General features: G+C 43.4%; 1 protein-coding gene across 2 annotated transcripts in view; it reads right to left on the reverse strand.

Moving 5' to 3' along the window:
• Positions 1-27308, reverse strand: part of Smim14 (small integral membrane protein 14) — a 46715-nt gene extending 19407 nt beyond the window's left edge. The window contains exons 1-2 of one of the 2 annotated variants that reach the window (XM_028765218.1): positions 27201-27308; positions 1791-1899 (exon numbers count right to left, since the gene is read on the reverse strand). In XM_028765218.1, the coding sequence (XP_028621051.1) occupies positions 1791-1865 (75 nt within the window). In that variant the 5' untranslated portion in view covers positions 1866-1899; positions 27201-27308. Of the gene's footprint in view, positions 1-1790; positions 1900-13891; positions 14151-27200 lie in introns of those variants that run through there. The other variant, XM_028765219.1, reaches the window with a different exon arrangement.
• Between the last annotated feature and the right edge of the window lie 313 nt (positions 27309-27621).

The following is a 27621-nucleotide window of genomic DNA, read 5'->3' on the forward strand; positions in this document are numbered from 1 at the left end:
GTGGGTGGAGCACTGGCTACTTTACCAGACAATAACTGGTTTAATTCCCAGTTCCCACATTGAGACTTACAACCAGGGGATCAGAGACATTTTTCTGGTGCTCAAGAGTACCAGACATGCATGGTATACAGGTATATTCAGACAGAACACATACACACACAATTTTTTAAAGAAATTTAAGACTTGAGAGATTGAAGATATAGCTCAGCAGTAAAGTTGATGTTACCTAGTGTACATGAGGCTCTGCGTATAATCCCTAAGTACTTTTTAAAGATTTATTTATTTTATATATATGAGTACACTGTCGCTGTCTTCAGACACACCAGCAGAGGGCATCAGATCTCATTACAGATGGTTGTGAGCCACTATTTGCTGGGAATTGAACTCAGGACCTCTGGAAGAGCAGATGGTGCTCTTAACCACTGAGCCATCTCTCTAGCCCCTAAACACTTTTTAAAAAGCACTTTATTATTAATAGTGCTCAGTTTTCTGTAAAAAGTATACACCATGATATAAACAGTATTAATTTTAAGTTTAGGAACTAGGAAAGTCTTAAAACACTAAGTTAAATCATACTACAACAAATCAATAAGACTACCCGAATTTCTTGATCAAAAAAATCTGCCTTTGGAGCCAGGCCATAGTGGCACATGCCTTTACTTCCAGCACTTAGGAGGCAGAGGTACAGCCTGGTCTACAGATTGAGTTCCAGGCCAGCTTTTGCTTCCTAAGTGCTGGAATTAATGATGTTGCACCACCACTGCCCAGATCAAATAAGTAATTTTGTATACCTTGGTCTAACAACTTACTAGATCTAGAAATGCTTTCTACAGAGATTTTTACTGTGGTGATTTAGGTTGGAGAAGGACTAAACTGTATATATCAGAAAGGAGCTATGGTTTCATAGTAGCTTGGCAGGCAAACTCCACATAACTAAAAACAATGATCTGTTCCAGCATGAAAACAACAGGCGCAACATGACTGTGGTTAACACTGTAGGACAGCCAATGTCCTTAAAAGAAATCTATAGAAATATAGAGAATAACTGGTTTACATCTCTAATTAAAACAAGTACTGGCAAGTGTTTTATCATTGTCTTAATTAACCACAGAGTTTCCATTATCAAATACTTTTTAGAGACTATCTGGAGAAAACCCTCTATTAATCTTGGTACCGAGGCTGGAGAGATGGTTCAGCTGTTAAGAGCACTCACTGCTCTTGCATAGGTCCTGAGTTCAATTCCCAGCAACCACATGGTGACTCACAACCATATGAAATGGGATGTGATGCCCTCTTCTGGTACATCTGCAGAGAGCAACAATGTACTCGCATAAAAATAAATCTTAAACCAAAATGAAGCCTTGGTGCAGGCTAGTTTTTTGTCTTTTGCCCACATGTTATGGTCATCTGGGAAGAAAGAACCCCAACAGAAAACATGTCTCCATGACTTCAGCCTGTAGGTAAGTGTGTGGGGCATTTTCGTGATTAATGATTATGTGGGAGGGCCCAGGACACCATGGCAGTGCTGCCCCTGGGCTGGTGGTCCTGGGTTGTTAGGAGAACAAGCTAATAAGCAAACATGGGGTACAAGGGTGGCCTCTCCTTCGGTTTTCCTGCCTCCAGGTTCCTGCCCTGACTTCGAGGGAAAGCTGAAATAATCCCTTTCCTCCCCTAGTTGCCTTCGGTCACACCCATCACTGCAGAAGAAGCACAACTAAGAGAAACATTGATCTCACAGAACCGGGAAGAATCCAGATCAGCTGGGAACTGTACTCATCTGTTCATCTCACCAGATTGATGAGTCTTCTCATAGCATGTTCGTGAGAGCAAATACATTCACAGGGATCAAATCCTCCTTCAGCCATGGTTACCAGCTTGATTTTACTCTGCTATTTAAACCTAGGAATAAAGAAAAAGACAGTTAAGAGTATTGTTGAGATTTTTTTCAGTTACGAAAAATTCATATACTGTAAAAGCCATAAGTAGTCTGTATATATTAATGGCATATACCTTACTAATAGGTAGTAATTACAATTTTATCATATGAATTATGAAACTATACAAACTACTGGCTCCTTCTGCCACCAGTCCAATTTTCTATGAAGTATGTGTCTTTGAGTGCTCTAACTGGCCCTGTCTCTGATGGTATGGCCTATTCTACTTAATTACTTAATTCCTAAACTTTTTTTTGCTATGGAAATAAAATTTAAAAATTTAAAGCAACCTTTATGGTAACAAGAAAGAAGACTGGTTAAACATGATGGTAGGTGTGTAATCTCAGAAATTAGGAGGCTGCAGAAATTAGAAACCAGTCTGAACTACAGAGCATGTCTGAAGGTAGCCTAGGCTATAGACTCTTCTAAAGAAAAGAGGGAGTAAGGGGTAGAGAGAGATAGCTCAGTAGCTAGGAGCACTTGCTACTCTTCTACAGGACCTGAATGTGATTCCAAGCACCCACACTGGGGAGCTCAGAACCGGCTGTAACTCCAAGTCCAGGAGATCCAATACCCTCTTCTAGCCTCTGTAGGCTGCTGCATGCATATGATACATACAAACTCATGTAGATACACACATATACACATATAAAATTCTTTTAAAAGAAAATAAATCTGAAAGAAAAATGAGGTTTCTTAAATAATATCAATGTTTACGGAATTAATGACAATAGGGGTAGGAGAAATGGCTCAGCATTTAAGAGCACTTGTTGCTCTTGCAGAAGATCAGGGTTTGATTCTCAGCATCCACAGAGTGGCTCAAAACCATCTGTAAACCAAGTTCCTGGGGACCTAATGCCCTCTTCTGAGCAGGCATGCACGTGGTGTATACACACACATACACACACACACACACACACACACACACACACACACAGGGGGGGGGCAAAAGACTCATACACATTAAGAAACCTAAATTTTTTTTTAAATTAATAGCAACAGCCAGAGATACATTGTTACATTTGAAAAACAAAAGAAACCAGACTCTGGGATGGAATACTAGCAACTAGATTCATCCTTCTGTCTAAATCAATTTTTAGAAACTTCTGTCTAAACCAATTTTTAGAAATTTTTAAAATGCATAAAACGGGCCAGAGATGACTCAGTAGGCAAGAGCATAAACTGCACTTGCACAAGAAGTTTGACTCCAAGGACCCAAACAGGGCAGCTCAAACAGCCTGTCATTCCAGTTCCAAAGGGTTCTGACGTTTCTGTTTTCCACTCAAGTGTACATATTCATACACAGACACAAGTATACATGTACACACACACACTCTTAAATAAAATAAATCTTATTGAATACAATAGTAAGTACATTTCAAACTAAAATACATCAGGCAATTTTTAAAAGATTATTTATTCATTTATTTATCTATTTATTTAATGTGTTTAGAGTTTTGTTTGCTTGTATATCTGCATACAAAAGAGAGCACTGGATCCCACATGACTACAGTTATAAATGGTTGTGAGCTACCACGTACGTGCTGGGAATTGAACCCAGGACCTCTGGGCCATCTTTCCAGACTCCCATCAGGCAATTTTTTAAAACTTCCCTTAGTAATGGGAAATCAAATGAAGATTGACTCACTTGCTGCCTAGAGGAGTGTTTAGTTCAAAACCCAAGCAGGGAGGAAGGTTGACTTCAAATAAAATTGTGAAGAGGAGGAGGAGGGACAACAGGAGTCAGGCCAAAGAGAGTCTTCGAGTTACACTGAGGATCAGGTCTTTATCCAAAGAGCAATATCCAGCAGCCCACCAAGGTAGACTTGCCCTAATTTATTTTTGAAAAAAAAAAATCACCTCACCTATGCTACAAAAAACTAGGAGGAGAGAAACCAGAATCCATAAAGGAAATCTGGCCGAGCAGTCAAGGCCTGTAATCCCAGCTACCTGGGATGCAAAGCTGGAGGAACGCACAGTCAAGGTCTGCTTGAGACAGGATACAGAGAAACTTAGGTCAGTCTAAGCAACTTGGCAAGACCCAGTGTCAAAAATTAAACAGTGATCTTTAGTCAATGGTAGAGCGTGTGTTTGCATAGCATGCAGTAAGGTTTAAATTTAATCCCCAGTGTACAAAGGAGGGATGAGAGGAGGGACAGGGAAGAGAGGGACATGATAACGCTCTTTGAATAGATCACTGCTAATGGTGCATTTGAAGAGGATGAATTAGTCCATGAACAGTGTTAGAAGAGCTGGCTTCCTCATAGCAAAATAAACTCTAGATGCACGAAGGATTGAAAGAAAATTCCAAAGCCCACAACGCTGTCCACAGACTGACCTGTGTAAAACTACATGATGATGTAGAAGGACAAGCAAAGCAAAACCATCGACAACTTTGACAGCCAATAACTCATAAGCCAACAACGCGTAAAATGAAAAGACAACCTTTGAAAAACGTGTGATCTCCACCAGGGCCAATTTCCTTGGTTTATAGAAAATTCTGAAAAATCAGTATGAAAATAACAACCTTGCTTGGGCAGTGGTGGTATGCACCCAGACACTCAGGAGGCAGGCAGACCTCTGAGTTCTAGGCCAGCCTGGTCTACAGAGCATGTTCTAGGATACCCATAGATATCTACACACAGAAACCCTATCTCAAAAAATAAACAAAGAAACAGATAGATAGATTTTTTAAAAAAAGAATATTCAGCGTAGTTCTAAGTAAATGAATAGTAGCATGACTACAGGAGATGCTATAGAACTTTGGGAAATAATTCCATCTCAGTGTGGGGATTTGGAAATTTTTTCTAATTTTTTTTTTTTTATTTGAGGGGCTAGAGAGAAAGGTATTGATTGCTCTTGCAGACAACTCTAAGTCAATTCCTGGTACCCGTGTTGTAATGTAAGTCCTGCTCCAGGGGAGGTGACATTTTCTCTTCTGAACCATGTGGTACTTGTACAAACCTGTACGTGCGTGCACACACGCACACATGTGTACACACAGAGAGATTGATTACATATAATTAAGAACAATAAAAATAAATCTTTTGCCGAGCGGTGGTGGCGCACGCCTTTAATCCCAGCACTTGGGAGGCAGAGGCAGGCAGATTTCTGAGTTTGAGGCCAGCCTGGTCTACACAGTGAGTTCCAGGACAGCCAGGGCTACACAGAGAAACCCTATCTTGAAAAACAAAACAAAACAAAAGAAATATTCTATGTGGGGAGCTGTGCATGTGTGGAGGTCAGAGGGTAATCTGTGAGAGTTGGTTCTCCTTCCATCATGTGGGTTCTAGAGGTGGATCTCTGGTCATCAGGCTTGGAAGTCTCGAGGGCTGGTCTGAAGACATTGTAAGCTACCCTGGAGTGAAGCCGCACAACGGTCTGTGCAACCTGCTTCCCACCAAGTGTCTTCACATCCACACTCTGTCTGTAGGAGGAGAGACAGAGGTGCTCGCAGCCAGCCCCCCGAAAGCTAGGAAGTCCTGTGCACAAACTCCGGATCACTCACATTGTCTAGAGCTACGCCACATCCACAGCTTTAAAAAGAAAAGCAGGCGTAGGCATGGGCGAGGGTGGGGTGGGTGTCAGCCCTCTCCTTAGTTAACTGTGTACAACGGCCACAGAACACTCAACGTAATATAATCTATTTTATAGTAGATTAAAGTTGTCCTTCAGATCTGCTGGTGTGGACATAACCAGTGTCCTTTAACAATACTAGTCTTTTCTTCCTCCTGTCTCAGTCTTCCTTGGAATGAAGAAGTATTGGTTAAAAAAGTTTTTGTTTGTTTGTTTGAGGCAGGATCTTCTGTAGCCCAGGCTGGTCTGGAGCTTGATATACAGGTCACAAGTGTGAACTCTGATCTTTCTGCCTCTACCCCCCAAGTCCTGGGATTATGGGTGTGTGCCATCACACCCAGCTTCTGAAATTCAAATACCAGCGTGTCCAAGCCCTTTCCAGCTCTACAGCCTCTGAACATGGAGGCATTTGAAAAGCATAGGGAGAAGTAGACTTCCTTCTACTCCCAACAATCCATCACAAGTGTAAGCTCTTCTCAAGTCTGTCTTTCAATTTCTTAACAAAATCCAGGTTGACCTGCCTCTCCTCCAAGGACTCTATCTTAGTAACCACCACCCTCAACACCTCTCCACTGCCTCAACCAGAGCACTCACGGAAGAGCTATGTATGTGCTAGGAATGCATCCGAAGACAGGGTCTTAAGTCATGCTCATCTTGATTGGCTTCAACTGTGCTATGCGTCTACGCAGCCTTCCACAGGTAAAGGCACTCTTTCAGTCCCACACAGCCTTCTCTTTACGGTTGCCGTCTTTAAATAACCTTTTTATTTTTGGCCAGGTGGTGGCTCTTCCCTTTCAGTCTCTGCACTTAAGAGGCAGCAGCAGTAGTATCTCTGTGAGTTTGAGGCCAATCTGGTCTACAGAGTGAGTTCCAGGACAGAGAAACCCTGTCTCAAAAAAAAAAAAAAAAGGGATGCGGGGTGGGGATGACGGGACTCAAAACAGAACAGGTACAACAGATAAACAAAACCCGACCAAACAAAAGACTTTTTTTTTTAGTAGAACAGACACAGTTGGTTAGGAAATAAGGTGTGCCAACTTCCAACAGAAGTTGAACAATGTAACCAATTTCGCCTCACATTTACTTCACAGCAAATGAAGCTGTACTATGCTGGGCAAGACTTAACAGGGCCACTGAGTCAGAACGCTGGAAATCAGCCTCCAAGAAGCCTTTGACGGAATCATTTAACACCCTGCTCGCTCATCACCTTTCCTGCTGCTAAAGCTGCTTGCCTCTTTAGCTTACTTACATCCTGGAAGTTTGGCAACAATGCCAACATCAAAAGAATGGGCAGGCTCCTTAAGGACAAACCCAGCTCCACTACCGGTTTCCTTAAAATGTGCAACGAGCTAGCTAGCTAGCGATGCAGCTTGGTGGACAGTGGGCTTGTGTAGCATGCAGGGATCAATTCCCCCTAACCTCATAAACAGAAAAGGCATGCTAGAACATTCCTGTAAATGCCAGCACTTTGCAGGAACAGCAGAAATTCAAGGACATCTTGATATAACGAGGGCTTGCTTGTGTAAAAAAAAAAAAAAAAAAAAAAAAAAAATCCAAGTGCAAGTGATTGCAAAAGGCCTAAGTCATAAGGACATATCAAGGCTAGAAAAAAATGGGTCAGTGACTAAGCACTTATCCTCTTGCAGAGAACTCAGATTAGTACCCAACAGCCAGTCACAACTACCTGTAACTCCAGTTCCAGGGAACCCAATGTCTTTTGGTCTCCATGGGTCACAAAGACACACACACAGAGCTAAATAAATCAATCTTTTAAAAGGTTAAAAACACACACACTAAATCTCTCAGCGGTGGTGGCATACACCTTTAATCCTAGCACCCAGGAGGCTGACAGAGGCAGATCTCTATTTCAAGGACAGCGTGGTCTACAAAGTGAGTTCCAGGACAGCCAGGGCTACACAGAGAAACCCTGTCTCAAAAAACAAAACAAAATCAAGATAATCTAGGGAAGCTGAAGGAATTGCATATTGCTTAAACAAAACTGGCCCTGAAATCAGGTAATTAATGGCTATTTAGAAGCACCCACTCTAAATTTTTCCATTTGGAAGTAATACACTAAACATTTAACTTATAATGTCAGTACTTCATAATGAAGTTAGTATCTGAGACGACAGTCTGACTGTAGTATATGATCAACAGTTTGTGTGGTAACAAGGAGAAATGGGCATACACACAGCAAGCTCTCAAGCCCACCCTCTCCTAGACAATTCCTAGTAAGGAAAAGCAGCAGAATGACACTGGCTGGCTGTCACGAAGCAGAGCCATCCCTAGTGCTGTGGAAATGGTCAGCCTCTCTCCACCAGGTCTTATCTTGGTGGATTTGGCAGCTGAGTCATGCTCTTTCTATATCTAGTGAAGAAAATTTCCAGTGTTAATCAATTTATAATTTGCCATTAGAAACAAATATTCGAGTTTGCCTCATGGGTTCAACCTACCTAAGTTCACCTTTGCAAGGGTCAAATTTAATGGCCTCACCCAACAGTGGAAGTTAGGCAAGAGACAAGTAATCCCACTGTGTGCTTCTGAGGATGAGGCTTCTGGCCAGGATTTGATTCCTTAAAGAAACAAACTTACACATTGTTTGTAACTAGCAATAAGCATCAAGAACAGCTAGCAACAAGTATCAAGAGCAAAGCAGCTGATCTTGCCAGTCTTCTGATCAACTAACTGCAACAGCCCCAGAAGTCAGAAACGGCAACCTTCCTCTTCTAATCCACTTCCTTGTCCCAGAGGCACCAGAGGACAGTCTGGTTCTACATCCTTCTATGTGAAACCTAAAAATACCAACTTTGCTCTTAGGGCCTTGCCAAATTAAACCAAAACACAGCAGCACTCACCTTAATGGTCAGACATTTTAGAATGGAATATTAAAACTAACATGTCTCAGTTTAAGGGCTTATATAAAAAGAACTTACTGCTTTTCTTTTCCTTCAATGCTGAGATCAAAGCCAGGGTTTCAGGAGGCTAGGCAAGAGCTTTGCACTTTTATCAATAGCACAGGGTATACACTGCTAACTATATAGTAACAGAGTCCCACAAACACTACTACTCTAGTATATGAGCATAATCTACTTACAAAACTCTTACCCAAGACATAATCTCTTAAGATGTCCAAGCACACCCAAGGGGCATACTACATTGAAAGCATTAATTTTCTCTTTGAACAAGGTCTCACTATGCAGTTATGGCTAGCTTGCAACTGGCTGTGCAGACCAAACTGGCCTTGAATTCGCAGAGATCTGTCTGCCTGTCTCATGAGTGCTTAAAGGTGTGCATCACCACAAAATCCTTTGCTAGGAAGTCAAGGCCCCAAAATATATTTCTTGGTTTTCTTCCCTAATTTTAATGACACTGAGCATCTTAATCAATTTCTCCTTTTTCAAATTCTTTTTGTCTAACTGATTCCAAGGGTATTTTTGATTATTGGCTTTTAATGACCTGTCATGCAAAATTAAGAATTTCTTTTATTGGGCTGTAGAGATGGCTCAGTGGTTAAGAACCCTTGCTTCTTGTCTATAAAACCCAAGTTTGGTTTCCAGAAACCATGTCAAGTGGTTGACATTGGCCTGTATAATTCCACCTCAAGGAATCCTATGTCCTTTTCTGGCCTGGAGACATATGCACATACATGTATATGCATGCTCACACACACAGATACATTGGTTATTTGCTTTTCTCTTACCTAAGTGGCTCCAACGCTGGACTAGAAAGTGGGAGAGGGAATAGCTCAGCATGTAAAGCACGTGCTCTGCAAGCCTAATGACCTGTGTTTGAACCCAAACACTGTAAAAGGAGAGGACCAACTCCCAGAAGTTTCCTCTGACCTCCACATATACATCGTGGTATATGTGCATGTACACACTCAGATCTCTCTCTCATCTATACATATGCAAACATACACACACACACAAAGTAAATTTATAAATAACATTAAAAATAAATTATTTAGCCGGGCGGTGGTGGCGCATGCCTTTAATCCCAGCACTTGGAAGGCAGAGGTAGGCGGATTTCTGAGTTCAAGGCCAGCCTGGTTTACAGAGTTCCAGGACAGCCAGGGCTATACAGAAAACCCTGTCTTGAAAAAAACAATAAATAAATAAATAAATAAATAAATAGATTAATTAATTAATTAATTAAATCCCAGCACTTGGGAGGTAGAGGCAGGTAGATGTCTAGTTCAAAGCCATACTGGTCTACAGAGAATTCTAGGAAAGTCAAGGCTATACCAAGAAATCTGGTCTATGGATGGATGGATGGATGGATGGATGGATGGATGGATGGATGCATGCATGGATGAATAGATGGATGGATGAACTGAAAGCTGGATGTGGCGCCTACCCTCAGTCTCAGGGGGCAGGAGCAGGGGTGGTTGGACCTCTGTGAATTCAAGGCCAGGCTGATCTACTTAGCAAGTAACAGGTCAGACAGGGCTACACGGTAAGACAGACACTCTCTCTCTCTCTCTCTCTCTCTCTCTCTCTCTCTCTCTCTCTCTTTTTGTTGTTTTTTGTTTTTTGTTTTTCAAAACAGGGTTTCTCTGTGTAGCCCTGGCTGTCCTGGAACTCACTCTGTAGACCAGGCTGGCCTCGAACTCAGAAATCCGCCTGCCTCTGCCTCCCAAGTGCTGGGATTAAAGGTGTGTGCCACCACTGCCCTATGACTCTTCTCAAAATAACTGTTTTAGAGCAGGGCCTGGGGCACAAAGTGTAGTACCAGCTTCTTGGGAAACTGAAGCCATAGGGCTCCATGTTCAGGATGTCTGGTCAAAGCCAGTCTGATCAGCTTAGCAGGGAAAAAAGAAATACACTCTGCTCCAAGGCCCCCATGTGACTGCAACTTGGATTTTCCTTAATTATTGAGACTTTAGTCTAAAAATATACACCCCTATTTAACCTTTCTTTTACCAATCCTAGATTCTCTTTCTTCAATAAATGCTTGTTCTCTACTACAAGAGGAAGTAGAGAAGGCTATACAGAGAAACTCTTGTTTTCAAAAACACACACACACACACACACACACACACACACACACACACGGCGGCGGGGTGGCGGGGGACAGGCACTTTCAGTTTCCTCTTAAGAAAGCAGCAAGAAATTTCCATGCTCAATGTGAAATTCTTGTGGTTGAGGCTTTTAAAAACTATGCAGGGCTTGCACACACCCAGAATTTAAACTGGGGAAGTGAAGAAGGATATTATCTGAAATAATCTTAGTGGTCAGATGATAATAGTTCCCTCTGATTTTCCTATGTATTTTACTATTTGAATGAAATTACATCTTGACACATGGGTATGTATATGTTCATATACATGTTCATATTTGGACATACATGTGAATAAAAGATGTTACAAAAAAAAATGTTGGGTGGCTAGAGATGGCTCGGTGGGTAAGACTACTTGCTGCTCTTTCAGAGGAGTCAAGGTAGATTCCCAGCACCAATGGTGAGCAGCTCCGAACTCCAGCTCCAGGGGATTTCATGCCCTTTTTTGGCCTCTGAGGGGACCTACATTCCTTTGGGGCATGTGCATATGAGAGTGTGTGCACACACAGACACACACACATGCACACACCAATAAAAGTATATTAAATCTTTTTTTAAATGCTGGACTGATGCAGTGGCTAGAAAGGTGCCTGCTGCCAAGCCTGACAATCTGAGTTCTTGAGAACCAGTTGGTGGAAGGAGAGAACCGACTCCTACAAGCTGCCCTCTGACCTCTACCATGACATGTTCCGGAGTACACACATGCACATGGACATGCACACATACAATTACTGTTTAAAAATTTAAAAACAAACCAAAGCCCTATACACTAAGCCATCCTGTCACTTAGTAACTAAAGGACACTTGTTTATAGAGAGATAAACACAAACAGCCCAAATCCTGTCTTGGTATTTGAAAGCATTCTATAACTGTTTACCTGTGGGTTATGTGCCTAGGGGACAGAAATAATGACACCTCTCATTGTACTGTGAGGGAGAGCACAGCATGAACAGGTGGTCCCCATAATATGAGAAGATGAGACAAGACCCATGTGAGCCCAGGAGGTCTGGGTTATTTTAGATAGAACAAGAGCCTGTCTCTTAAAACTGTGTCTTCTGAATTTACATGTGTAAAGACTTATCATTTGTGGGGCCAGCGAGATGGCTCAGTGGTTAAGAGTACTGACTGCTCTTCTAGAGGACCTGGGTTCCCAGTATCCACATGGCAGCTCAAATCTACCTGTAACTCCAGTTCCAGGCCTTCTGACACCATCACAGATGTACATGAAGTTAAAAACAAAAAGAAATGAACATAAAATAAAATTAAGCTTTAAAAGAATTCTAATTTTTAAGACTACTTGTATATGTGTGTATTTGTGTGTGCAGATGCCACAAGAGGGCACTGAGTGTATTCCTCTGGTACTCTGCTTAATCCACCTGAAAACCTCTCCCTGAATCTGGGCTGGATTTTCTCAGGGAGGCTGGACGCCAGCAAGTGACAACAGCTTTGCCTCTGCCCTTCTCAAGCACATACTACATGTGAGGCTGTTACACGGGTGCTGAGGTTTGAACCCCAGTCTTCACGGCTATCCACCAAGCACTCTTCGCTTCCCACTCATCTCTCAGTCCCCGATTTTTCTTATGTGGATTGAGCCCAGACACTTGTATTCTCTGAGATATAGCACAAACCCCTAGAAAGGAACGTTCTTTCTCCTACTAGAGCTGTTATGTCCAGGGAGAAGTACATCTCACGCTTCTTGCATGAGCATATTAAATTGTCTGAATTCTTTGGTCAATCAGTAAACTTGTTGGTTAACATTAATACAGAGGTACTCTGTATCAATTGGGTCGTGGTAGTGTACACCTTTAATCTCAGCACTCAAGAGGCAGGAGGATACTGAGTTTGAGGCCAGCCTGGTCTACAAAGCAAGTTCTAGGCCATGGCTACACAGTTATCTGCAGAGAGAGCTGCCTGCCTCTGCCTCCTGAAAGCTGGGATTAAATTTACCACTGCCTAGCTCTACTTTCTTCTCCCCCTCCTCCCTTTTTTAAAAAAAAGATTTATTTACTTATTTTATGAGAGTACACTGTAGCTGTCTTCAGGCACACCAGAAGAGGGCATCAAATCCCATTACAGATGGTTGTGAGCCACCATGTGGTTGCTAGGATTTGAACTCAGGACCTCCGGAAGAGCAGTCAGTGCTCTTAACTGCTGAGCCATCTCTCCAGCCCTCCTTTTTTTTTTTTATAAGGTATTAATTTGTATTTTATATACATTGGTGTTTTGCTTGCATCTATGATTATGTGAGGGTGTCAGATTCCCTGGAACAGGAATTACAGACAATTGTGAGCTGCCATGTGGGTGTTGAATTTAACCTGGGCCCTTTGAAAGAGCAGCCAATACTCTTAACTGGCTCTGCCACCTCTCCAGCACCCACCCTACCCCCACACTATTCTTTTTTTTTTTTTTTTTAAGAGGTCTCTCATGGCTGGGCAGTGGTGGCGCACGCCTTTAATCCCAGCACTTGGGAGGCAGAGACAGGCGGATTTCTGAGTTCGAGCCCAGCCTGGTCTACAGAGTGAGTTCCAGCACAGCCAGGACTACACAGAGAAACCCTGTCTTGAAAAAAACAACAACAAAAAAACAAAAACAAAAAAAGAGGTCTCACATAATCCACAATGGCCTTGGTACTCTTGGGTAACCTACTTCAGCCTCCTAAGTGCTAGAATTAAAGCTAGAGAGATGTTTTTGTCTTGTTTTCTACATTTATTTAGCATGTTATGATTATTGTTACTCTTTAATTGTGCCTATTGTATTCAATTACTCTTCATAACTTTTTCATAGAAAAATAGAGTTTAATGCTTCATTACCACAGAACTTACTGACATCAACAGTTTTTTTCCTTTCTTTATGTAATTGAAATTTTCTACCTTTTTACGGAATGGGAACTCTTTCCAGCTTCTTCTTGGCATTTCCAATCGCCAGGATCACAACTCTTACCTGCAGGCCCGATACTGAAGTTCAACACAGTATTCTTGAAGATGAGCACTAGCAGTCTGAGTTCTGGTAACCAGACAGTAACCAAGTGACTAACAAGCAAGTAGCACATGTGGATACACTGAGACAAAGGGGGATTCACCTCTTGGGTGGGACAGAAAGGAAGGGGTGAAGTCGAACTGTACTCTTCTGAATGGGGGAAAACATTGACCCATGGCTCAAACATACAACAACTGCACCAAATGATGTACACTATGTGACTAACAAACCAGTCAGTTCTGGAATTTTCTACCCATATGTTTGCATTCAGCCCCATCTTGTTTTGAGGCAGAATCTCCAATTTATGCTGTACTGCCTGTAAGCTTCTAGGTCGGGGATTCTCTTACCTCCTCCCATTCTGCCTCAGGAGTGTTGAGATCATGGATGTGAATTGTGTCCGACTTCTTTTACACAGGTTCTGGGGCTCAAACTTGGGTCATCAAGCCAGCTTGAAGCTGCCTAAAAACACCAGCACTTGGGAAGCAGAGGCAAACAGATCTCTGTGTTCAAGCGAGTTCTTGGCCAATCAAGTGCTACATAAGGCGAACAGGAAACTGGGCTGGGAAGCAGCTCAGCGGGTAGAGGGCTTGCCACAGCCTTGACTCCCAACACTGCACAGCACTGGGAAGACAGAGAAGGACATGGCTCTGTGGTTAGGAGCACCTTTGGTCTGGCACAGGACCTAACCTCTGTTCTTAGCACCTATGTCAGGCAGCTTCTAACTGCCTCTAAGTCCAGCTCCAGAAATCCAATGACCTCTTCTGTATTCCGAGGACACATACCTACACACACACACACACACACACACATACATATATGCATACATACATACACACATACACACATATATAACTAGGATTGGGAAAGACAATGTTCAGGGACCTCTGACTTTCACATGCATACACACAGGAAACAGAAGTCCGAGATTATCTCTGGCTACACAGTGAGTTTGAGCACAGCCTGAGCTACTGCTATCTCAAGAGGAAAACTGGTTCAGGTATGAAAGCAATGATCATACTCAAATAGCTCGGATGTCACAAACTTTGAACAGGAAGTCACACTGTGAATGCCAGAAGAGAGCTCAGTCTCCATGTGTGAGAAAGGACCAATCATGCAAATTACAGCTGTTTCCAGCTTACAGAAGCAACTACATAATGCTACAAGTCTTAGACAGCTAGTAGAGAGCTTCCCATTATTTAAGGATACATTTCTGAGCAAGACTTGAATGTCTGCTGGGAAACAGGCAAGGAGAGATACAGTCATGCTGAAGCTGGCCCACTGCTGTTTAAAACCACTAGAGCTGTACCAAAAACATTTCGTTTACTGTGGAAATATGTCCATTATATACCTGAGAAATCACAGTTACCTTCTGCCTAGGAGTTCTTATCACAGCAACCAACTGTAATTACAAATTTCCTGTAGTACTGTAAACAGTGTGACTAGTGAAAAAAGTTCCCTCTGGGCCATAAGGTGGCTTAGCAGTTAAACCCTTTGTCATCAAGCCTGATAACCAGGATTCAATCCCCAAAACCCATGCTGTGGATGAACTGTCTCCCACAAGTTGTCCTAACTTAGACATAGACATAGAAAAACAAAGAAACAAAAACAACTTATATTCCTACTTTTTTTTTTCAAGACACAGTTTCTCTGTGTAGCTCTGACTGCCCTGGACCCCACTCTGTGGACCAGGCTGGCCTCGAACTCATATAGATCTGCCTGCCTCTGCCTCCCAAGAGCTGAGACTAAAGGTGCTTTATATTATATTATATTATATTATATTATATTATATTATATTATATTATATTATAGCATTTTTTAAAAACCAAGAACAAGAGGTAGTGTTTGGCACATATCTTTAATCCCAGAGAAGCAGAGGCAGTTGGATCTATGCTGAGTTTGAAGCTAGTATAGTCTACACGGTAAGTTCCAGGATAGCCTGGACTACATAGAGAAACCCTGTCTTGAAAAAAGAAAGACCTCAAACTTCAGACAGAACATATATTATTCAAAAGGTAGAAAGTGAAGCAGGTGGAAGGACAGTGACTATCTAGCTGCACAGAGGCTAATGGTCTATGGGAGTATAAAGAAGAACGGCCGGCGTGGGGCCTGGGGTGCTGTGCTAGTGAGCACTGTGTGTGCTCTGTGTCAGAGCAGACAATACGAATGTTCAAGTCTATAGACAACAAACGGCAAGTTTACAGGCGGTCCTATCACAGCCTTAGAGGGACTCGATTCTCCCCCACTTGTACTTTTGCTCTTAAGACAGGGTCTCACTATGTAGCTTTGGCTGGCTTAGAACTCATTATGTATGTCAGACTGCTCTCAGACTCAAGAGATCTGCCTGCCTCTGCCTCCTGAGTGCTAGGATTAGAGGCCTAGCCCTGACCGTCTGACCCTTTGCCTCCTCCTCCGAGTGCTGGTTACTGAGATTAACCCGGACTACAAGGCTCTGGTTTATATAGTGCTGAGCATATAGTCTAGGGCTTCATGCTTGCCAGGCAAGTACTCTACTAAGTTGTATCCCCAGGGCCTCACTTATTTAAAGAAAGAACTATTTGGACATGGTGCTTCATATCTATAATATAACCAACCTGGGCTACATAAGTGATTTCTATGCCAGGTAGGGCTACACAGGAAGACCCTGAGTCGAATAAATGGATGAATGAAAGAATGAATGAATGAATGAATGAATAGAAGAAAAAAGGAAGGAAGGAAGGAAAGAAGGAAAGAAGGAAGGAAGAGAAAGAGGGAGGGAGAGAGACAGAGAGACAGAGAGACAGAGAGACAGAAAGAAAGAAAGAAAGAAAGAAAGAAAGAAAGAAAGAAAGAAAGAAAGAAAGAAAGAGAGAAAGAAAGAAACTAAAATAAAGAGGAAGGAACTAAGGCCCTGAGAGTTTCAGAGGCTTGCTCAGAAAGACCCAGGACACAGAGGAGGCATTTCAAGCCTATGTCTTTTCTCATTTCTCCTTTCCTGAAAATGACTTAACTAATAAATCCTTAGGGACCCGAAGAACAGGCAGAAAACTTGCAGAAAGATTCAGAAGAATCAACAGGCAGCCCTCAACTCTAAGAGCTGAATTACTAATGTTACTTTGCACTGTAATTTCATCCTAACACACAAATAACTGTTCAAATAAACACGCTGGTCCAACCTCAGTAAAAAGATCAAAATACACACATACACACAGAGTCCTGGAGGGAGGTACTATTTCCTTCTAGCCCATTTCGACTAGAGTAAATCTTTTTAAAAACGTGTACTTTTAATTTATGTGTATGTTTGTTTGTCTGTATGTGTAGGCTACATACGTGGCAGCCTTAGAGTCTGGATATCAATGTTATGTCATGCTCGGGGCCTCTTTTACAAGGACAGGAACTGTTCTTCGAAGGCTCTTTGCCCTCATATCTGCTTACCTCCAAAGGCCTTACTCCCCTCCCCCTTGGGCCATTATACTTGTGATTAAAACTTCAATATATTCAGACAATAGCACTTTACCTTTGCCAACTCTCAAAATTCACAAAATCCACGCCCTTCTCAAATATAAAATATCTCAGTCTAATCTAATAGCCCTCCCAATACTTCTGTATCAAGTCACAAGTCTGAAGTCCTGGCTCAGATAGCTCAACACTAACAATCTGAATGTGACCCTCGGACCCACACAGTGAAGAGGACGGACATTCTCAAACTGTCCTCTGACCTCCAGAGGCATCACTGTACTCATGCTCACCCCCAGGTTCCCTCCAAAAAAAATGTAATTTTAAAAAGTCATCAGGCAGTGGAGGCGCACGCCTTTGATCCCAGTACTCAGAAGGCAGAGGCAGGAGGATTTCTGTGAGTTTGAGGCTAGCCTGGTCTAAAGAGTGAGTGCCAGGACAGCCAGAGCTACTCAGTGAAACCATGTCTTGAAAAACAAAAACAAAGTCTAGGACCTGGGAAATGTGCTTAGTGGTTAAACACACATACTGCTCTTCCAAAGGACCCAAGTTTAACCCCGACCACCCACATCAGGTGGTTCATAACTTTACCTCCAAGGGATCCGACACCCCGTTCTAGCCTCTGTGAGCTCCTGCATCCACGTGCACACACCTACACAGATCATATACACATAAACAAAACTCATATATATTAAGAAAACTCTGAAGCCCGAAAGCTTACCTATATGTCACACGGCTGGGAATGCGGTTTGGTGGTGCTGGGCCTGCCGAGCATGGAGCCGACTACTGAATGACTGAATGTCATCTAACCAGGGTCAGACTCAGGATATGACTCATCCTGAGGCAAAATGTCCTACAGATATAAACCTGTGCTGGGCAGTGTGCAGCTACCAGGATTTACCGTTGTCTATGAAGGGAAGGCTTCCACCGGAGGGCAGCCTTCCACAGAACATGCTATCCTTGGTCCTCTGGAGCCTGAGAGCACCAAAAGGCTTGCAGTCCTTTTGCCCCCTCCCTCTGAACCCTAGGCTGGCTGGCTGATGGGAGGGACAGCCTCATACTTTCCAAAGTGCAGTTGGGATCATCTATCTGTGAATGGTACCTGACTACCTACATCCTTATCAAAAGGCGGCTTGAGAGTCAATGCCCAGCACAAAACACAGCAAAACATGAAAAGTCTAGCTGGCCATACCCTTGTTCTCTCCCAAACACAAGCAGGCTTTCTCACTCCTCTCCACAGGACTACTCAGGGAGGTGCTCTCTAAGAATGAGATTTATCACCAACTCTCTCCTCAGCCCTCACCGAAATCACCTTGCAAGGTTACATTTGTGAACACATAACTAACTTACTAACGTATGCTTTAAAACCCAGTTTCTATGCATTAGATAGGGGCACAGCTATTTCAGATCTAGAGGGTTGTTCAAGTCCTACTCTTGCTTCCAATTTGCTCTTAGTATGTTTGAGCTGCTATAGCAAGTGCCATAGCCGGGGAGCTTACAAAACCAAACTTGCTCACACTTGGAAGGCAAAGTCTCTCTCATGGCAATGGCTATGTCTATAAGACAGAAGCAACAAGCTTCTCTCTAAGGCCTTGTCTTGGGGAAGAGGAGGGAAGAGGTGCTAAGACAGGGGTGTCATACAGCCCAGGATGGCATTGAACTGACTCCGTAACAGAGGGAAGCCTTGCTTGAATCGCTGATCCTTTGAAATGAATTGCTGTGTGCACCACATCAGGTTCCTATACAAGGGTGCTAGTCTTCCTCCCGATATGCTCACATCCGAGTCAAGATTCCAGATACACTTGAGGAAACACACACAACCTGGATAATACTGCCTTTTTGTTTGTTTGTTTGTTTGTTTGTTTTGTTTTTTGAGACAGGGTTTCTCTGTGTAGCCCTGGCTGTCCTGGAACTCACTCTGTAAACCAGGCTGGGCTCGAATTCAGAAATCTGAAATCCGCCTGCCTCTGCCTCCCAAGTGCTGGGATTAAAGGCGTGCGCCACCACCGCCCGGGGAACACTGTCTTTTCTTTAGGGTTTTTTTGGTTTGGTTTTTGGAAACAGGGTTTCTTTGTGTACCTCTGCCTGTCCTGGAAGTCTGTAGATTAGGCTGGCCTCGAACTCTCAGAGGTTTGCCCACCTCTGCCGGGATTAAAGATGTGCTCCACCACCACCTGGCATGCTTTTTCTAAGTGATTTTTTTTAATCCTACCAATAATTGATTCATATTCCAGGAATCACTTTAGACAATTTACCAAGTTATCAAGGGATTAGCTCATAAAATGTCTTAAAGGATTTTAAGTTATTACCATTACCGAGAGGGATAAATCACTTCGCCTCTGTGACTGGTTTATCTATAAAATGGGACTGATAATGAAAACTATTCACTTTAAAGGAGAGTGCAAGGATCACGTGAGAATTTTTAGGAGTCCTGAAAATGCCAAAGGCCAACTCAATGGAAAGCATCTTCACCCTCGGCAGTCAACTGCCTTACACTGCTCCCATTCCCCTGGGGACTCTGGGTATTAGTCTGCACAGTGGGGAAGGGAAGAAAGATGTCAATCTACTGTGAAGCCCCACTGATTTCCTGTTTATTCCTCAGCTATGGTTTACTCATGTACAATCTCAAAGAATCTCTTTACCTGGTCAAGGTACAGGAGTAAAATGTACCATAAATGACCAAATAAATGTTTCAATTAAACTATTTATACTCATTATCATTAAAGTTTCTTCTTTCTTTCTTTCTTTCTTTTTTTTTTTTTTTTTTTGTTGTTGTTTTTTTGAGACAGGGTTTCTCTGTGCAGCCCTGGCTGTCCTGGAACTCACTCTGTAGACCAGGCTGACCTCGAACTCAGAAATCCGCCTGCCTCTGCCTCCCAAGTGCTGGGATTGCCACCATTGCCAGGCCTAAAATTTCTTCTCAAGGGTGCTTTCTACCCTGGGGAGCAGAGCTATAGGTGGGACTTGCCAGGCATGCAAAAAGCCCTAGGTCCAGTCCTCAGCAATACACACAAACAGAAGGAGTGGGACAGAACTAGTCATATTCCAAAGAAAAAATTTCAACAGATTTTAAAAAAAATCCACACTAGCCATCTGTAATTACAGTGAATATGTTATCTATAAAAGCTAATAAAATAGGCTTTAATCGCTGTGTTACAATTTATAGACGAGCTCTGAAGTAGTAAGCTCCATCAAATGTAATGACAGCTGAGAGTGGTGGTGGCAGACACTGACAGAGCTCTGTGAGTTCCAGGCCAGCTTGGTCTACAAGGTGAGTTCCTACTCAGAGTTACACAGACCCTGTCTAAAACAACCCAACAAATCAACCAACAAAATAAACAAAAACCCAACTGTCCTATAAGACAAAGGACACTAGCCACCAAAGCACTGACCCCTAGAGCTCTGGAACGTACGTCATGAAGATGCTCTCCACACTCACACTCTGATTAGAAGCTGCTTAGGTGTGAAAGTTTGGAAGTTCTGCCAGTGCGATGGGGTCAGCGAGCGAGCGTGGGCAAGCATAAAGCAGCTCTGCTCTGCAGTTACCCAGAGCTGATACATCTGTGTTTTGACTGCAATTTTAAAAAAAGCAAAACGGGAAATGAAAACCCAGTATGAAAATAAGTAACAGGGGAAACTTTCTCCAAAATAAAAGCCGTGCCATCAAAAATGTTATTAAATGTCTGTGTAAGCTCCACGATACACCTAAATGTCAGGTAGTTTAGAAAAATATACATGTTTTCAGAGTTGTCTATTTTAAAACAATATACATTTCAAATTGTAGTTTTCAAGTCCCTCATCCTGCCACCCCAGGGAAAACCCAAACTGAAAGTCAAGCCTCTCCTCAGAGGCAGCTCTATTACAAATGTTTACACAGACTTTTCTAGCCACAGTCAAGTACATGTATACTGCCTAGGTTTTCTGAACTACTATTAATTTCATTTTCAGTTATTAAAGTATCTCAAATATGGTTTATATTTAATTTACTATTACTTTTTTTTTTTTTTTTTTTTTTTGGTTTTTCAAGACAAGGGTTCTCTGTGTAGCCCTGGCTGTTCTGGAACTCCCTCTATAAACCAGGCTGGTCTTTAATTCAGAGATCTCTCCTCTACCTCCCAAATCCTGGGATTAAAGGGGTAAGCCACTGCCTGCTAGTACTTTTTTTTCACTCTTACTGTGTAGTCCTGGTTGGCATGGAACTCACTATGTAGATCAAGCTAGCCTCAAACTCAGGGAGATCTGCTTTTCTCTGCCACCTAAGTGCTGAGATTAAAGGCATACCACCACACCCTGCTATGGCTTATAACTAAACTGGTTACTATAATTCTTCAGTTTGAGTTAGCTAAACATGGTTCTTCATGTTATTTATAAACATGGTAATTATTTTCATGCCCAGATAAACTGAAAACTTCAAGTGATTTTATTCAAAATGTTTTATAACACAACACCACTTGAAACCATGTTTAGTGTGGTCTTGATTGTAACTTAATGGGAGATAGTCTTTGCATAACTTATAAGAGGCCACAGGTTCAATACCCACCACTAACAGAAGCAGGAAGTGTTAACAGGCTACGATGGGCTACGCTGAGACTCTTTCTCAAAAAACAAGCAGGAGGCTCTGGAGAGACCTCTCTGGGGTTAAGAGCATTGGCTACTTTCCCAGAGGACCCAGTTTTGGGTCCTAGCATCCATAGTGCCCCACAACCATCATTAACTCCAGTTACAGGGGATCTGATGCCCTCTTCTGACTGCCTCAGGCACCAGGCACTTACATGGTACACAGACATACACGCAGGCAAAAAAAATCCACATCCATAAAATAAAAAATAACTAAGAAACAAGAGACAGGGAAAAGGCCCATACTTCTGAGAGCATCAGGGCATGGCAGCTGGTCTTAAAAATTACTGCTCCTTGTAACTGATCGGTAACAAGCAGACGAAGTAGAGCGAGAAATACGGGGCTATTAACAGAAGCCCAAGGCCCCTAAGTGAGACGAGAGCTGGTGACCTAAGCCTCCAAAGAAAGAGCGAGGCTAAAAGAGGACAGAAGACTGAACAGTAGCCCTTGTCTGTGCTGAAGTCTCAGACATGAATGCAGCAATCACACGTATCTTCTCCCTCATTTGCAAAGCGGTCTGGCACTGAGAACTCTCTGCAGTGCATGCTTATCCGAATGCAGTCTACAGAGTAAGGCACTTACACCAACAGATGTAGAAATAAATGACTCATCGACAAGGATATCTTTTTGACAGGAGAAACATAGAGAGGAGGAAAATATTCCCAAACTTTCTTAGTGCTAGCCAGGTAGGCTCTCAGAGCAAAGAAGATCTGGAAGGTTTTAGAGGGTTCTTTGTGGTTGCTGCTGTTCTGTTTGTTTTGTTGGAAATAAGGCCTCACTATGCTGCCCACACTGGTCTCAAATGGTCTGCCTCCCTCGGCATCCTGAGAAAGCCAAAAATAGGCACGCTTAGAGTATTTCTCAAAATTGTCCCCTCATTCTGCAACTTTGAACAATAAAACATCAACTTTTTTTTTTTTTTTCAAAAAAAAAAAATCTTTCACATAGGTTGCAAATAGGACAGAAAGCACTATTTTGTCCTAAACTAAAAGCTTCAGGCTGAAGAGATGGTTTATCAGTTAAAAGCACTGGCCACTTTTCTAGAGGACTGGCCACTCACACAGTAGACAACAACTTCAGTTCCAGGAAATTAAATGTAGTCTTTGACCTCTGTGAGTACTGCATGTACGTGGTACACATGTATGCAAACCACCCATATGCAGAAAATAAAAATAAATACATCTTAATAAAAAATAGCCCAGCTTATTGGAAGTAGAGTGCATAGTCCTAAATGCTATAGCTCACAAGCAATGAGACCCGCTGAGGAAGCAGAGACTTGGGATTAACCACTCACTATGCCTCAGGGTCTTCATTTATAAGATGTGGGTAGGAAAACTTAACTCTAGATTGCTCGGTAGCTGCATGAAAAAAATTAAAGAGTAATATTCAGCATAGTAACCTTGTCTAACACACCTCAAATCAGGACCACTATAGAGGAGTTCTCTTCTGAAAAGGAGACATTAAAAACTGAGAAACATTCTCAAACTTTAATGGACAACAAAATCACCCAAAAGGGTTTGTTGAAAGTACAAATTTAGAGCTGGGTGTGGTGGCTCATGTCTGTAATTACACTGGGGAATCCTCTGGGGGAGAGACAGGAAGACCTCCAGTTAACCAAGGTCAGCCTAAGCTATGGAGCCAAGACACCACCTCAAAAACCCAAAGCTTAGTGTAAGTAACAGGATCAGAAGTTCAAGATGGGCCCCAGGCCAGCCTAGGCTTCATAAAACCCCACCTCAAAAAACAACAAAAGGTACAGCCAAGGTCTGGGGCGTAACTCAATGGTAAGGCGCTTACCTACCATGTACAAAGGGTTGGGTTCAATTTGCAGCACCACAGAAAAGTGGGTTGGGGAAGGACACAGACACTGGGAACCCACTTCTCCAAGGTTCCATAGGTCTAAAATAGAAGGATGCTCTTTGGCCCAAACACCAAAGATTACTAAACAGAATGAAGACTGTCCTGTAAGAAGCTGCTGAGAGGCCGGGCGCTTTTAATCCCAGCACTTGGGAGGCAGAGGCAGGCGGATTTCTGAGTTCGAGGCCAGCCTGGTCTACAGAGTGAGTTCCAGGATAGCCAGGGCTATACAGAGAAACCCTGTCTCGAAAAACCAAAAAAAAAAAAAAAAAAAAAAAAAGAAGCTGCTGAGAAGTAGTTTTCTGAGAACCAACAGGCCTAACGAGGAGGAGCACAGAAATGTCCACAAGCTCATTCATCCAGCAACAGCCACAGAGTTCCCATTATGCCATTTTGAAGAACTGCCAGTGTAAGAAGCATAAAAAAATTAAATTAAGGCAAACCAGGTAGTGGTAAATGCTGTGAGTAAGATAAAAAGAACAGAGAAATGGGGTAGTTTCTTTGAAAAGTCAACATCTGAACCACAACTTGGATGACAGAAATGAACTGGCCAAAGCAGACTGCGAGAATACTGAAGCCTCGGGGTAGAGAAGAGCGAAGGCCTTCAGGCAGTAGTTCAAATGCTAGTAGATTCAGACATAACAAAAAGAGATGAAAACCAGGACGTACTGATGTGCCAGGCTCTGGAGTACAGGACTAGGTAGGACGTGCCTAACAAACCTGATACTCAAAGGCTGACCTCCAACTCATCTGCCTACCTCTGCCTCCCAAGAGTGCTGGGATTAAAGTGTGTGCAACCATGCCAGGCTAGGGTTTTATCCTGAATGGGAGACTTTTAATCAGCTGTGAATGGGGTTGGGGGGAGTGCATTCGAGTGCACACACATCTAATCTAAAATTTGAGGAAACTCTTAGGTTGTGACATGAGGAATGCACCATAAGTAAGTAGCCAGAGTTGGAGACAGGCCAGGAAATTACTTCAGTTGACCACATAAGAGACTGTGGTAGTCTAGCAAGGGCGGTAGCACCAGGGATGGGAATGCATACTGAGTGCTGTAATTTTTTATAATTAAAGGGGCTGGAGAGATGGCTCCGTCATTAAGAGCACTTGCTTCTTGTCTAGAGGACCCCAGTTTGGTTCCTAGTACCCTTGCATGGTGGCTCACAAACTCATAACTACTTCAGCTCTAGTACCAGGGAATCCAGTACCCTCTTCTGGCACATGCGTGTGCGCGCGCGCACGCACACGCACACACACACCCGCATACATACACACTCTTACACTCACACTCATATGCACATTAGATATAGACACACACACAAAAAAATAATCTGTAAAGCCTTGTAAAAACTAAAGAAAAGAACCAAGTCACAGAGTACTAACTATCTGGAATTAATTACTCAGGAGATAATGAACGACAAAAGAGATTTATAGGTCTTAGGGAAGCTTATGAGCCATCAGTCCAAAGTGGTATTAGCAGACTTAGGATACTTCTCCGTACTTAGCCTCTGAAGCTGGGGTGAAGAGGGCATTTCATTTCTGGATAGGCTCCTTTGGTGTCAGTGGTTAAAAACCAACCAAACAAACAAACAAAAAACTGTAACAGATGGCACATACCTAAACCCCAAAGCTAATAAAGTAAATAAGTATGCTATGCAAAATAGTTTCCTCCTGACTCTTATGGAATGGGGTGGTAACAGGTGCGCTGCATTTGGAATACAGTGTAACTAAGGCTTACATCTAAACTTACCTGTGGAACCATTAAAAACAAAAAATGTCACTAAAATTCCACACTGCACTTACTGCCTGGGATTATTTAACAAGCTAAGTAAGCCGACATGCCATTCGGTGTCTGTTTTATTAAGTCTCATAGCTGCACCAATAGAGACATAGGGGAAGACTTTCCAGTCCACGGCTTTAATGACTATTGCTTTTCCAATGGTGGAATTTCACCCTAAAAGGTCCACAGTCCATAGCTGCAAATAAATAAATAAATAAATAACTCAAAAAAGCGCCAGTATGTAAAGCCACAGCAAGGGGTGGCTCAGGGATTACAGCATTAACTACTCTTCCGGAGAACCTGGTTTGGTTCCCTGCAACAAAGCAACTCAGAATCCTCTGTAACTCCAATCCCTCGGGCTCCAACACCTCCTTGGGCGCCCAGGAATGCACAAGGTGCACAAGCATATATACAGGCAAAATACCCATACACATTAAATAAAATAAATAAAATTTATTTAAAAAAAAACAAATGTAGGATGATACCATATTTTTATAAACCAATTGCAAAAAGCATCTGGAAGGCTATGAACTAACATTCTGGCAAGAGGAGTGGCACGATTATCATTCTTTTCTCCTCATGTTACTACTATCAACATTTCCTCCAATCATCACAAAAACATCTCACGAAACAAAAAAGATTGTGTTAGAATAGTAAAACGAGTAGGCTTTTTTTTTTTAATCTGAAAAGGGGGAAGTGCAAAAAGAAAATTCTCCTTTGTCTATAGCAACAGGATTCCAAGTATGGTAGAGGAAAAGAGGGAAAAAAGTCCATGACCTACACAGGAGGAAAAGATTTAATAGAGGCCAGTTACTGCCCAAGTTACTACATAGTTACAAGTTACTGCCCCTCAAAGATAGGGGTCTAAATTCCTAAGAATTCTTCACAGATTTGATGGAAAGCAATCAATCTGTTTTTGTCGTTCTTTCCTGCTGCTTTCCGCAGAAACACTTTAATTATCTTGGAGAGGGGGAAGTGTCCCTTTTCAAAACCACGATGGAACATCCAGGCTTGGTTTTCTGGTCTGAGTGCGGAGGGCAAAAGGGTGGGCGGCTACACTAAAGGAATCTGCACGAGTCACCTGAAGCGGGAGCACGCAGCTGCTTCCCTTAGCCTCCATCCACATCAGACACAGGGCAGCGAGAGTGCCTCCTAAGCGTTTCCAGACTAGAACCCTTGGGAAATTGTAGGTTTTTCCAAACTCTGGTGCGAATAGCTGCCAACTGACACCACAGCACAAAATCGGGAGGGTGTCTTCCACAGATGTAGGTAAATGCTTCCTGAAGCTCATCGGGCGCTCCAGATGTAAAACCCAGGGCATTCCATTATTAAGGCCGCATCCTCGGCTTTTCCAACTGGGGCAACTAAAAGCATCCTGCCGCCTCTACAGTTAGCAAGTATCATCTTGGCTAAAAATCCTAACGTTTAAGCAGCTACTTCGAAAAACTTCGGCTTTAAGCAGCGACACGGATCTCAAACCATTGCCGGACAGTTGCCCTGCATTCCTTCCAATAACGGTGCTGCTGCTACCTGCTCCATTGTCAACCCCGGCTCCACGTACTGAACCAACAGAAAAGGGGAATCCTTTAAATCCGCAACACAATGGAGGCTAAAGGAGAGCTCAGGCTTTCAGGATGGCAGCTACCACACACCACAACAAAGGGCCGCGTCCGGGTGACTTCATCGAACCCACCAGGCAAACGCCACCGCCCGGCTTTCGGGGTTACTGTCCCCCAATCCCCTGCACGCCCGCGCCGCCTATGTGGCCCTAAAAGTGAAAGACCTGGGCTGCGGGTGCCTGTCCAGCCCAGCTGCAGGCTGCCCGGCCAGCGGCTGCGGGCTCCCTGGGTGCAGCGCCCAGCCAGAGGCACCCGCTCTGCCGCAGCGAGTCCCCGGGAGCGCGCGGCCATAGAAGTGGCGACGCGAAGAGGGTCGCCGAGGAGGGCGGTGGGCCGGGGGGGTACACTCACCCGCCCAAACAAGCGGCGGGCGGGGAGGGTGGCGGCCGGGAGCTTTCCGGACGCCGCTGTCGCTGCCGCTGCTGCTGGCCGCCGGCCTCCTCCCCTCTGTTTGGATTCGATAGACCACGTCACTCTTAGCCACGAGACCCGGATCTGCCGGCTCCCGAGGGCGGCGCAACAGATTGTAGCGACCGGAGCCGCCCGTGACCCTACCTAGTGAGCATGCGCGTGTCGCGCGTGCCACCTGCGTCGGAGGGGGGCGGCTCCCGCAGCTTCGACGCTGACGTGCGTGGGCGCGCCGGGCGCGGAGGAGGCAGTTCCGGTGTTGGAGGGGTGGGGTGGCTCCACTGGGAAGGAAGGGCCCTCGGGCTGTTGAATTGTCCCACGTCGTCTCCTTGTTGTCTTCCGTGGTCCTTATCGTCTGACGTGT

This window comes from Grammomys surdaster, unplaced genomic scaffold (genome assembly GCF_004785775.1).
Source record: "Grammomys surdaster isolate TR1022 unplaced genomic scaffold, NIH_TR_1.0 150, whole genome shotgun sequence".
NCBI classification, from domain to species: Eukaryota; Metazoa; Chordata; class Mammalia; order Rodentia; family Muridae; genus Grammomys; species Grammomys surdaster.